Source organism: Phymastichus coffea, unplaced genomic scaffold (assembly GCF_024137745.1).
Source record: "Phymastichus coffea isolate CEN01 unplaced genomic scaffold, Cenicafe_Pcof_1.1 PCOF00016, whole genome shotgun sequence".
NCBI lineage: Eukaryota > Metazoa > Arthropoda > Insecta > Hymenoptera > Eulophidae > Phymastichus > Phymastichus coffea.
Window position 1 is genome coordinate 278,260 of NW_026706827.1, and position 13,750 is coordinate 292,009.

General features: G+C 31.0%; 3 protein-coding genes across 10 annotated transcripts in view; 1 reads left to right on the forward strand and 2 right to left on the reverse strand.

Moving 5' to 3' along the window:
• Nucleotides 1-4,980: 4,980 nt before the first annotated feature.
• LOC131675178 (peroxiredoxin 1) lies at nucleotides 4,981-7,571 on the reverse strand. Of its 2 annotated transcripts, none has more exons than XM_058954056.1 (4): nucleotides 7,438-7,571; nucleotides 6,236-6,383; nucleotides 5,425-5,733; nucleotides 4,981-5,292 (listed from the first exon to the last, which is right to left on the reverse strand). In XM_058954056.1, the coding sequence occupies exons 2-4, from the start codon at nucleotides 6,367-6,369 to the stop codon at nucleotides 5,148-5,150; spliced, it is 588 nt and encodes a 195-aa protein (XP_058810039.1). In that variant the 5' UTR covers nucleotides 6,370-6,383; nucleotides 7,438-7,571; the 3' UTR covers nucleotides 4,981-5,147. The 2 variants fall into 2 exon arrangements, with proteins under 2 accessions (XP_058810039.1, XP_058810040.1); XM_058954057.1 differs by lacking the exon at nucleotides 7,438-7,571 and adding an exon at nucleotides 7,148-7,274.
• A 2,488-nt stretch (nucleotides 7,572-10,059) lies between these two features.
• Nucleotides 10,060-11,434, forward strand: LOC131675179 (putative peptidyl-tRNA hydrolase PTRHD1). 4 transcript variants are annotated; one of them, XM_058954062.1, is made up of 4 exons: nucleotides 10,060-10,160; nucleotides 10,317-10,476; nucleotides 10,609-10,795; nucleotides 11,115-11,434. In XM_058954062.1, the coding sequence occupies exons 3-4, from the start codon at nucleotides 10,610-10,612 to the stop codon at nucleotides 11,283-11,285; spliced, it is 357 nt and encodes a 118-aa protein (XP_058810045.1). In that variant the 5' UTR covers nucleotides 10,060-10,160; nucleotides 10,317-10,476; nucleotide 10,609; the 3' UTR covers nucleotides 11,286-11,434. The 4 variants fall into 4 exon arrangements, with proteins under 4 accessions (XP_058810045.1, XP_058810044.1, XP_058810043.1 ...); XM_058954061.1 differs by having other exon boundaries at nucleotides 10,070-10,213; XM_058954060.1 differs by having other exon boundaries at nucleotides 10,070-10,476.
• Nucleotides 11,435-11,733: 299 nt separating this feature from the next.
• LOC131675177 (collagen alpha chain CG42342) overlaps nucleotides 11,734-13,750 on the reverse strand; it is a 145,646-nt gene continuing 143,629 nt past the window's right edge. For all 4 annotated transcript variants that reach the window (XM_058954055.1, XM_058954052.1, XM_058954051.1 and 1 more), the window contains 2 exons: nucleotides 12,861-13,213; nucleotides 11,734-12,600 (listed from right to left, as the gene is read on the reverse strand). In XM_058954055.1, coding sequence (XP_058810038.1) covers nucleotides 13,058-13,213 — 156 coding nt within the window. In that variant the 3' untranslated portion in view covers nucleotides 11,734-12,600; nucleotides 12,861-13,057. The remainder of the gene's footprint in view (nucleotides 12,601-12,860; nucleotides 13,214-13,750) is intronic.

A 13,750-nucleotide genomic window follows, 5' to 3' on the forward strand; every position in this document is an offset into this window, starting at 1 on the left:
TAAATCAAAATTGGCTTAATGAAAGATTTAAATTATTTTCAACGTAATAAATTCAGTCTGAAATACATCATGTTTTCCATTAATTTCAGGAGGCATGAAGCCATGGTAATAGGTCTTACTTTTCTAGGAACACTTTTAGGTATTAAAACCATTAAAAATTCATGCCATGGAGAGGAAAATTCATTTGGTGAGAATATTTTATTGTCTATAAGTTTACTAATAAAACAATGAGGAAGATTTTGAATGATCTCATTATTTATTTTGTTAAGACATGTAAATGGAATATCTAAAACAGGACCAATCAATAATTGAATATCTAGAATTATTACATCATTTTTTGAACTATAGCAAGAGACGAAAAGAAGGTTTGCAGAAATTATCAAATGAAATTTTTGGAGAAGTTGATATTTGTCAAGACGTTTGTGTTTTCCGTAGTAGAATTTTTTAAGTAATCATTGATGAAAATGGATTTCCTTTCGTTAATTAGCTTATCATAATTATTATCCTCTACTAAACTGCTGAACTTTTCCAACTTTGTTTCCTAAGAATTTTTTTATTTGTTTTGCTAGACTTCGAATTATCGTTACGAGACTCTGGTGACACTGTAAAGTTTCATAAATAAAGTTCTTAAAAATGTAATACTTTTGTCGTACAGTTTTTTTTAAAGAAATCAGAAAGTTTAATATTTTGTATTATTAATTGAAAAAGATATTGACATTTTAGACAATATACATTTCTGACATTAAGTTTGTGAGTAACGTTTATTGACTTTTGAATATTATGGCTTAAATTAATTTCAACTTCAATGACTATTGTAAAATGATCACTATGATAATGCATCTAGAAAGAGAAATGCACCAAGAGCAAGAGGTATTTGTCTATAAATTGGAAGAAATGAATGATAAGTCTACAGCAGAAATTAAATCAATTCTATTTCTGACTCAAGTGCAAGATCCATTAATTAATAATATAAAATTTGAATCAATTATTTGGTTATTGAAATCACCTATAATTAAAACTTTAGTATTGTTATTAGAAGAAAAAGCCAATTTTCTGAAACAAGGAATTCCGGAATCCTGCGTATGTTGCTGTCATGATGTTTGAAAACTAGTAAATCCGAGATATATAACAGATAAAATGTTAGCCGTAAAACACTGTTGTGCAGTACTCCTGCTTCTATCGACTGTCGGTTCGATACGTTTTTATTTATTTTTATTTGAAAAATTATATTTTGTAAATAAGTCTTATGAAACTTGTAGTGGCACTTTTAAACTTATAAACTTATATAAACTTGTGCAGATTTATTTTCATAAATTACGTAACATTTTTCAGAATAGGTAGGATTGCAGAGTCGCTTTTACGCTATCGTTACTATGAATAAGTAGATCCCGGGCAAAACGTCACGTAACGCTAAAAAATTAAAATAATCATTGGTTATTAATAAAGTTTAGACGCCTTGATTCGTATAAGCAATAAGTATTTGAAAACCAATTTAGTCTTTGACAGAAATAGTGAATTTTTGTTTAGTCTACGTTACTGAAGTAATCCATCAATGATTCCCAGTGTAATAGTCAGCGACCAATTGCAGTGATTTTACAAAAGCGTATTGTCAAGTTTAAGATAATATTTTTTCAAAATAAAATGCGTTAAGTCCTAATTAGCTCTATTTTAATATAATAAAGTCCAAAATTGAAGAAAATTTCTTGTTCACTTGAAAAACAAAAGTACGTCAGTTGAGTAATAATGACAAAATTAAATCTGTAAAAATTTTGTCGATACTCCGTGCGCAAAGTGTGTCTTTCCCGTACGTTCGGCAGAAGACGTGCGTTGAAAATCGCACTTTCCGCACGTCGTATCAAAATATACGGTACGGCACATGTTCGGGAAAGAGTTTCTCGCTTCGCTCGGGCGTGAACGCCATACGAGACAACAATCTACTTTCCCGCACTTGTATCGTAATGTACTAATTTTGATAGAGTGTCAAGAGAAAGTGACGAAAATAAAAGCCAAACGAACCCTTAAATTTTTCAAGGTTATTTTTACTTTAAATCTTGTTAAATAATCTTGGATTCGTCTTTGGTCGATTTTTTTCGAATGTTTGAATTTCTATAATATTCTTATTTTACTTCAAATATGCATTCTGATTTTTATTATTACTGTTATTTTGCAATCATAGTCAGCAACAAGTACAGCGACTGTAAAACTACGCCGCTTGAAGATTGATTCCCATCTTTATTGCCTGATCCATTGATATATTGATTACTATTTTCTAGAAGATAATTATTGTCGGACATATCCGTACTGAAGCTGTTAATCATTTCAATTTTCAATTTTTTAAAAATAAATTGTACTTTATTTACCATTAATGATTTTTTTTGTTAGGATTAGAAATATTACATGGCCCTTCTATATCTAACCCATCAGAGCGTTTCTTCATCTCTTCAATATGCCTTTTCCCCTTGTAGAGAAACCCAACAATTAACTCACAGAAAACATTAATCAAGAGAACTTTTGCACAAACACAGATCTTTTACATTTGATTACAGCGTCATCAAACTATAGCTCTCCACCGGCCGTTGACCACACGTCCGATGACTCGATCGCGTCCACGTATGTTTGAGTAGACTGCCGCGTGCCGCCGCACCTGTGTCTCGGCACACATGTACACGTAACCGAGTTTGCTAGCTGTGATTGTTATTGCCATTTCCGCGCGATTGCGCGTTCTACAATACTTTAATAATTCAATAGACGCGTGCCGAGCCTATCGTTAGCCTTTGTTTCGTCAGACTGGTTATTACGACAATTTTATACACTGATTTCCGAAACGATTAATTGATCGTCGAAAATTCATTATTTTTTCACTGCGTACTTTTACCTATGTATAGAAATTGATTCAAAAAGAAAGTTTTATAAATATGTTCATTTTACGTATATATTGAAGTGCCGGAAGAGATCAAGATATTTACACAGTAATCGATGGTCAATGATCAAACACACGTGTTAAAAGTACATATATTCCAATTGTAGAAGATAAACTTTACTATCTCATAAAGTTATATGCCTAGTTATTTCAGAAATAACGAGATTTTTTCTGAACATCTAAACAAGAGTTATACGTATGTGGTAATAAAAGCTGACGTGATAAATGCAGATTGTTGTGACCGTGGCCCCGAACATTACATTCTAACGCGCGCACTTCTAGTCCGCTCACATTATACAACATAGCGATTTTTTCTTATGAATAATTGATAAACCATTCTTCAGAACTTACTTTTTGAATGACTAGACCGGAAAGATGTTTATACCTTTGCGTCTACATCAATTCAACGTAAAAATGACGCATTCCTTTTGATTACGCGGCTGCGATCACGTTCATTCCGCATTTTTTCTCCACGGGCCAATGATAACAAATACTTTCTTCAGACTAATACACGACGAGGCACGTTCTCGAAATCCAAATGAGCTTTCCGTCAATCATCGCAATAAAGATCCGGCCGCGTTTGTTTATCTGCGCACTACCACTCGAGAAATTACGTCAATGCACGACATTGTATGCCAGTGTAATAGATGTTTAATCCTTACTACCGGCTGATTGAACGCACAGCTTAGTTTCGGTTTATTTGCAAACTCATGTGACCGACTTTAACTTTATTGCGGATTGCCGGAACTTCTCTGTTCTTATTTTCTGTTATAACATCGTTTACGCGGAACTTCATTCGTTACGTACTTTTGATTGTAACTGTAAATGGCATCTATGTAAAATTAGATAAATATTAAAATAATTGATTGGTCTTTTACAAATATTTAGGCTTTATCATTGCATTTCATTTCTTTCCAATTGATACCTTATTACTTTTTTTGTCTTATTTTTTGTCAATTAACGTATATACATTGTTTTATATGAATTTCTGTACGAATTTAATTGAACATACGTAGCATGGGAATTTTCATATAATACGGTTGAGCAAACTGTTATTTTTGACTGAAGTTAATTATTAATATAAATAGTACATTACGATACAAGTGCGGGAAAATAGATTCTTGTCTCGTGTGGCATTTACGCCCCAGCGAAGCGAGAAGCTCTTTCCCGAACATGTGCCGTACCGTATTTTTTGATACGACGTATGAAAAGTGCAATTTTCAACGCACGTTTTCTGCCGAGCGTGCGGGAAAAACGCACTTTCCGCACGGAGTGTCGAAAATAAAGTTTTCAATAACGCACATTAGATTATGAGGCCAAATTATCGAGTACAACAAAATATAACATGTGTTTTTTATAGATCTCCTATAGCTAACATTTTCTGAAGCTGAATTTACGACAACGTTAATACAATTTACTTACTGTATTTGTAATTCAAAAAATTTTATGTTTTAAAATTTTGCGATATGTATATATGGATAAAAGTTATATTACGTTAAAAAAATATTAATTAACGATATTAAGCTGCTGTCTTTTGAATTACAGTTATAAAATAATCTCTGGACTAATCGATTATCATTTACTACATTTATTACCAATTTTCGCAAAATATATCGATTTTAATTCATTAAAGAAAAATTATTTTAAACATACACATTTTATAATTTATTCAATCTATTTACTGATTCATTATATTTTAAGACTTAATAAAATATTTTAAACTGCCATTGTTAAGCAACTTCGTGTAAAGTCTTGCATTTATTTAATGTTTATAATGTAAAAATTACCCCCACAGGGGACAGTTCAAACAAATGGTAGCCTTTACACGGCTAGATTCTTTTTTGTAAGAAATCGTTTGATTTTCAATATTCTAATATAATAAATACAGTACTGAGTTATTCTGTCTATTTAAGATATACAGACCATTCAAGAAACGCTATATTAACGGAAAAATGAATTTTCAAGGTATTATACCCAATAATTCATTAAATGTAAATTTTCAATCTCATTGAAATAGAAAATACTTAAAATAATAAAGATGGATAAATAAATAAATATAATTTGGTTAAAAAAGAGATTCTTTTATTAAAAATGAATTAGATCAAAAGAAAATCGATTCCTAATCTACAGAAATCTTTAAAAATACTTTGTTTTTCAATATAGTACGGTAAAAGTGATGATTTCAATGCATTTTTTAAACATGTTTATAAATAGTTGATACATTCATTTAAGAGTCCTTGAAGTACTCCTTTGATCCGACTGGATCGGGCTTCATGGATTTTTGGCCGGGTTTCCAGTTAGCAGGACACACTTCACCGTGTACATCAGTAAACTGGAATGCTTGCACCAATCTCAAAGTTTCGTCAACAGATCTGAAAATGCGTAATTTCTATTTTAATAAAACGTAAATCAGCAAACGAATATTTTCTAAAACGTAAAATTGTTAGTCTATATTATAGTTTAATAAAAAATTAAGCGTCTTCAAATAATGAAATTAGAATTACCTTCCAACCGGAAGGTCGTTGATTGTGATTTGACGGAGATTTTGCTGTTTGTCGATAATAAACAAACCGCGGAAGGGGACGCCAGAATCCTCATCGTAAACACCGTAGTCGCGTGCAATTTTGGCGTTCTTATCGGCAAGAAGAGGAATTTTCATTTCACCCAAACCTCCTTGCTTGCGCGGGGTGTTGACCCACGCAAGATGACTGAAGTGAGAGTCGGTAGAAGCAGCAATCAATTGAGCTCCTATCGCATGAAATTCTGCAGCGCGGTCCGAAAATGCAATAATCTCAGTTGGACAGACAAATGTGCTAAAGGAAAAATAATTTTTTACTATTCATTCTATAAATATATTACAATGTATCTTCCAATAGTTATTACTTCATAAGTAGTGCATGATTCACCAAAAGGTTTAATCAAATATGCAATGATATTTATGACCCTATTATCTAAAAGTTAGGACCACTTTCTTTTTTAATCAACTTCAGATATCTAGAACTTTCCTAAAATATCTGTGTGATATCTGTTGTTAAAAAAATTCAAAGTTTCATAACTTCAGTTAAAATATTACATAAGTTTTGAAAAATAATTAGCAAATTTATTGAAATGTAATTATCAATACAAAATAATGAGCACTATTTAAGTGCCTAATTATGTTGTTTTGAAACTGTTGAAAGACTAGTTATTTTCAAATACATGCCATATCTTTATTTATGCTGATAACTAATCGTAATTTTTTTATGCACTAATATCACACTGATGTTGTAATAGAGTAATAAGAAATATGTTGTAATATAGTGAACCTATACTTACAAGTCAAGAGGGTAGAAGAAGAGAATGACATATTTGCCCTTATAGTCAGAAAGAGAGATATCCTTGAAGTTACCGTTGACTACAGCAGTTCCCTTAAAAGGTGGAGCTGGCTTTTGAAGAGCTGGAACTGGCATTTTGACTTATTTACCTGCAAATATTATCAAGCCATATTAAGATTGTATAAGTAAATATATTGTAAATTCCAATAAAATGACAACTTGATTTTAATTCACATAAACTATTTTTGATTCATTTCATATTGTTATTTCATTGCTCATAAATGAATTTTCAATTATTTTCATATATCTAGTTTAAATGTAAATCACGATTTTTACGATAAAAATACCTAATTTTCAATTATACTTAAAGTAACTAATTAATGAAAAAGAATAAATTGAAATATTAATAAATAAATAACAAAATTAAAAATAAAACTGTTAGTTATTCAACGGGAACTTGATAAAATAGATAAAACACTATCATTGGAAAGAGAAAATTGCGCCAAATGTTTCAATGCCACGAGGCACAAAGCACCTGTTGAAAAAGGAAAAATTGTGAGGTCATAATGATATCTGTCATAGTAGAAAGGCGGTAAATGAAAAGCTTTTCCAGATTATATGATAATAAGCGCTGACAAAGTTGATTATGTAAAATTCAAAAAATAGTGCAAGAATGGGTATCGGTTGTTCTAACGTTCGAACGAAAGGCAGTTGAAGTGAGAAAAAGCGACGCGTACGTACATACGTACGTACATACATACATACATACATACACACACACACACACACATGCTCGCGACCTTCATTATTCCAGAGAAACGTCTAGAGTCGCGAGGTTCATCGAGATCCTTCATCATTTCACCGAGAAAAAAAAGACTTGCGTAATATGTAGCAATGTAAATAAGACCACTACGGTTATTATATATGAAGTCCATGATGGACATCTTAAACGTAAAATCAGTCCGCGGCTAATGGATTTCTCTTGTTCCTGAATCTGTGCAAGCCATGTCCCCGTGGAAAAAAAGTCCTTTGTCCTATTCGGCTTTCTAAAATATAATGTTCCCACCTATAAGCGTAGAATATTTCACAAAAATAAAACGTGAAATGCGACAACCGGTATTACAAAATGTTTACAGCAAATACTATTAGCGAGTGTTATGTAGTCATTTTTGCATGAAAGTTAAATTTGATGAATTTACTCACGCAAATGTAGAAGTCTTGCAAATGGATAACGTGTGTTGTCTGAACACCGGCAGCACTTGAAGTGACGAACAGTAGGCGATGGAGCCCGGCAATATCCACTGGATATCATGGAATGGAAACAGTATGTAAGCAAAGATTAGAAGGGAGATCGCTAAAGGTATGCTTAGCTGTGCACCAGATTTTGTTGGGGCGATCCTAGCGGCCACTCTTGGAACCATGGAAATCTAGCAAATAGAGGGGCGACAGCCGAGTTCGCCGACTGAGGGAAAGAAAGAGCATTGCAAGAGGTGAGAGAGAGAAACTCGAACAGAAGCGATGAATGCATGGACTATCTCCATGGATGAATGAGTCAGGGCAGTGCAAAACTGCATTTTCATATTTTGAGATATTTATATTTTTCTTTTCTCGCAACCTAAATGGATATATTTTAGTCTGGCGTCTGGATATACAGACCCTGTATAAAATTCAAATGCCCCAAGTGAAAATCATCATTCTTATGTATTTTTAAATCGGTGAATCCGCATTCCCATCTAGATTTTGTAGATGTTGAGAAGAATGGTAAATTGATATTTTATATGAAATTCTGCGAATTTATTTCGGTGCAGTCGGCACCGTTAATTTATTTTAAATAAATTTTGAAATTTAATTTATAAATGTAAACAAACTCTCCAAATGGTTTCAGATGAACAATGGAAAGAAAAAACAGTTAAATTAAAATAATATATCTGTTGATATGGAAAAATCCTATGGAAAGCTTGATACCATGAACCAATACGTTAAAAAAGAAACAAAATTAAATTGTTAGGCGCAGCTGATGGTTCTATCCTATCCTTATCCTTGCCTTATATTTATTTTTATTTTTTATTTTTATACTTTTTACATATTTTATTCCTATCTTATCTTTAAAAAAAGATGAGTCGCTGACATCCAGCGTTGTGATTTGTTGATGCAAAAATAGAACCCGAAATTTTGAATTTTCCTATACTTTGAAATATTATTATTATTATAAATCAAAGAGTGTAAGATTTCTATTTTAGTGATAAATTCAATTTATGAATAATTAACATGGATAATAAACTGCAAGAATGGAAATATGTTAGTAAATTGGTTTAAGAACATAATACGTTATGTTTTGAAATTATTTGTACAAATTGTTAATTTTATAACCATCTCCGATACTACAATCAATATCGTTGTGTTAAAATTTGGTAGAAAGAAAAAGAGAATGAATAAAAATAAAATAGAGACTAGATATTTATCTTTTGTATATTTTAAATTAAAGCGTATGCGAACAAAGGAAATTAATTATCAAAATATTAAACCCGTTAAATTAGAAGAATATTTACGGGTGTTTTCATAGTGGTAGCAAAAAGTACACGATGTTAAATGTATTACTCATACTCATATAAGATTGGAGCCATAATCACTATTATTGAATATGTAAGCTTAGTGTTGTAGAATAGTATAATAGCATTATTGATCTTAGGTCGAATTAATCTTTTGAATAATTTTTCCGATATATCTTGAAATGAGTAAAAGTTCATCGATTTTTGAGAAAAAATGGGTGCATGTTCTATTTTTATGCATCAATAAATTTTGACGTATGTAGTCTATTTTAAACAGCATGACTTATTCGTGTTCATTGAAATCTTGAAGTTGACATGTAAAAGGTTCAAATAATGTAATAAATAATAGTAAAACATTAAAAAAAAAGCGCTCGAAGCGCGCTAAATAACACTAGTATTTACAAAATCTAGATATGAATGGGGATTCACTGTCTAAGAATATTTAAGAATGATGGGTTTTCACTTGGGGCATTTGAATTTCATACAGGGTCTGCATATCCAGACGCTAGACTAAAATATCCATTTATGCTACAAGAGAAAACAGAAATATCTCAAAATATGAAAATGCAGCTACTTCCATCCATCCATGGAATTGGAGACTGTATATATGACTCCATGCATTCATCCCTCACTTCTGCTGAGTTTCCCCTCTACACCTTACGGCGCTTTCTCTCTCTCTCTCTCTCTCTCTCGGCTGTCGATCCAGTCGATATTCCGTCCCAATAGTTCTAATAATGGCCGCTACGATCGCCCCAATAAAATTCGGTTAAGGCCGGCAGGTGACAGGCCGCACAGAGCACGGCCAAGCTAGCCATTCTTTATACTATCTAAGCGATCTGACGATCTTTGTCCTAATTTGAAATCTTTGATGTAAGTTCCATCAATTTAGTCACCAAAATTTTTATAATAGTATGTAAAAAATCTTTTTCGCAAGAATTTTTAATGCTCATTTCAAGAATACTACTCCTAATTCTTTCCTTATTTCGTTCAAAAGAATTATTCAACAAAAACGCAATTATAATTCAGTTTTGTTAATCACTTTTATGCAATCTGATTCATGTTTTACTTGATTTTAAAAGTGCCATTCAAATACTCGTAGTTCACTTATTTCAAAAATATTTCTTTTTTTTTAAATACATATTATGGGAATAAATGCAACAATAACAACTTATTATTTATATATTATAGTATAATTCAATGCCTGCGCCAGGGCTCTTGTTGCGATATGATTCTTGTGGTTTCATTAAAAATGAATAGATGGCACTTTATAATACCATTAACTTTGCGCTACACTATCAATAATAGCGTTATAAATAATAATCAAGCAGTGACATAAATTAGAAAGCAACTGTCGATGTCAACATATTAACAAATTAAGTATCCGAAGCCATTAAAATATTATATAACGTCATTAAACATTTATAACAAAAGTAAAAATTATAATTTTTTAAAATAAGACTTTATTGAAGGATAAATTTGTTTTTTTTGAAGAAGTATTTCGGAGGATTTTTTAAATATTGTACGTAATTTTAGGCAAATTAATAAATAGAGGTCAACATTAAGCGTAATAAGCAAGTGGTTCAAGCCCATAATCAACATAACCTTACTTTTGCATTTATCATTATTGCAATTCATCTGACATTAGTTTATTTATTTACGCACTGCGTTTGATTTAATATTATAATAAGATAATGTAAGTTTCTTTTCTTCTTCTATATTTTTTGTAGATAATTTTAATAAAATCATTTGTACACAGATGTAATTTTGATAAACTTTATTTTTTTTTATACTAATTATACGATAATATGCTACAAAATATGTATAGTATGGCTGGAATAGTTCAATATGTTATCGTTCGAAAAGATCTCATTAAAGCTTTGGAATGGCCGGTAGGAGCTGTTATAGCACAAGTATGTCATGCTTGTACTGCAGTTACTCACCTATTCCATGATGATCCTCATAGTCAAACTTATTTATCTGATTTAGATAATATGCATACAGTTGTGTTGGAAGTAAGTATAAATAGTATTGATCCCAACGTTTTTATGTTACCATTAAAAAACTTCATAAAATTGTAAGTTTTGGTTATTATGATACTCATGGAATTAATTTCCAACGTAATACGATATTAATTTATTTAGTAGTATAATATTGTTATGGCAAAAAGAATTATGATACTTTTACGTTGTTATATAAAGTTCAATTAATTAAATTTGTATTGTTTTTATTTACTATTTGCATTTTGATTATGTTGATTTTCTCAATAAGATATAAATTTTGTTGAAATTTATTGAAAATTCAAGCAGTCTTTGAATATCAAATACATTACAGGTTCCATCAGAAGAAAATTTAAAAACTATACATACAACCTTAACTGAAAATAATATTCTACATAAGCTTTGGATCGAGCAACCAGAAAATATACCAACTTGTTTAGTAATTAAACCATATCCTAAAGACAGTGTACATAAATATTTAAAAAAATTGAAGTTATTCAAATAGTATCATTATATTTAATTTTAAGAAAAGAATGACATTGAAGGTGAATAAAAATAAAGACTTGTGTTTTTAATTTTTATAATTGTACAGTTGTATTGTATCAATATCATATTCATATTATTTTTATTGAAAATATGAAAAATAAAAATAGCCTAACTCATGAATGATATACATAAATACATATTATTTTTATGGTTATTATAAACATGTGTACATTTTACTTTTTTTTTATTTTTCCATAATGCACAAACAGTAAATGTTTCAAGATTATTATTAACTTATTATTGTATAAAATTTATGAAATTAGGTTTGCATTAATGATATACAGAGTATTTTTGTGTTTCATTTTATATTACATTTTGTAATATCAATTTCATATGTTTCTTCTATAATAGTGTTAAATTTATTGCATCAAATCTTCAAATAATTCTATATAGCATAATCACTAAGATTGGAATAAAATTTTATGAGTTTTATATGTATACATTTTCATATAAACAAGAGTATAGTATAGTAATTTAACGCATTAGCCTTTACACTGTTATAAACAATTATTACTCAAATAATATTCCACACTAGATCTTTCTTTAATGATTTCTTAATTAATTTACATAATTAATCTTTCATGAACTGGATAGTACTATGTTTCGAAAAATCTATTGTCTGACACATTTTCATAGTCAATATAATATAAATAAATAAAATTGGTATATTCCAGTACAAGTCTGTCTGACACAACTATAATGTGAGTGTCAAGATTTTGATTTTGTTCTAAATGGCTATGTAGTCTATAAATACCATAGAAATAAATATTTGTTCTTATATTCACTGGCACTAAATGAATACCGGTAATTTGTTAAAGTACCAAACGTTTCAGCGCTAGAACATGCCAGACTCGGGAGATTTATCTTCAGAGCATTTGATCTAGCAGTTCCTGGATTGATTCATTTCCTAAGCATTGTTATACAATTCATTTCAATAGACAATCATATTTATCAAACTATGTTAATATACTTTTGTTGCTTGCTTCGGGATTATTTTCTATATACACACACATACACACTATTGGCAATGAACACTGTAAGTACATTTATTTACAACACTTGTAGGCAAGTTGCATATTCATTCATCGGCATATATATTTCCTTCGGCAGTAAAAATGATTCAGAAGCAGATAAAAATCGGAAACTTCATGCTCAGGATGACTGATTTTTCATAATAGGTTTCTGTGGAAATGGAATCCTTTGAGTAAGACTGGTTAATTATTATTTTCTTCTTCTTCCTCTTCTAACCATTTTCTTAAAATATTTCGTTTTGGCTGAAACATTACATTGAGCCAAATTAACATTCACGAAGTAGAAATAGTTATATTTGTATGATTAGAATTTTGAATTTTAATTGGTATTCAAGTTATTTTACATTAATGTGCATTGGTTTAAAAATTGAGTGAGAAGCAACTAAATGGCCATGTAAAACAAAAGTTTGTTAAAAATACCCACTACAATCTGTATTGCAAACAATTAAAAATCAAGTTGTACAAATTGGAAAAAGGAATAGAGTAGGAATGGCACTTCTTACCACCAGAAGCAAGTCCCAATTGTGTTAGCTCTGGATTAGTCAGTACGTGTTTGTTATTTATCTCTTAAAAATTTGATTGGATGCTGGCGTATAGATATATAAGTGGATAATGGTGGTGATGGTTGGTAAAATGAGTGGATCGATTAATTTAGGTAAGGCATCAGCGCTGAGTGTCCGTCTAGGTGTTGGTTTGTCGATTATTGCTCGTCCATGTTGCTGCTCTCGTCGAGGTCGTCGGCTGCATTGCCGTCGTCGTAATCATCTTCCTGATCTTGCTCCTGCTCCTGCTCGTCGTGGTCTGTCTCCGCGGGCTCCGGCAGATCAACCACCGCTGAAGACGGGCTCGGTATTCCCTGCATCGTTCAAAGCAATCGCCCACGCACACACGCACACACCGTGTTAGACAAACTACTTACTGTTACTTGCACAGCTTGTGCGCTGATAATAGTCGATTTTTAACTCGTTATTGCAATAACAATAATGTTAGCAATGACTAGATGCATCGTATTCTGCAATATTTTATCATGTGAAAATCCGCTATTATCATCTTTAACATGTAGCCTAACAAAATTAATGCGCACATATTTTTGGCGTTATCGTCGTATGCGGCTTATTCAATGTTGTTAGTTTAATTAATTAATTAACCATTGTATCTTTAAAGGAAACTTTTAAATGAAATATCGTATGAAGGCATGCAACAACAGCTCAGTACAACGATGAAGAGAACAAGTGTTTGAAAAACAGTTAATAACTATCAACTACTGCTTTGCTTAACGGCTGTTCGACGGTAAACGAGAAAATTCTTAAATGTTACCTGAAAAAGCTTACGGAAACAACGTCTTCGGCTTGTTTGTATTTTAATGATTAATGCCAAACTTGTTGTGGAGAAA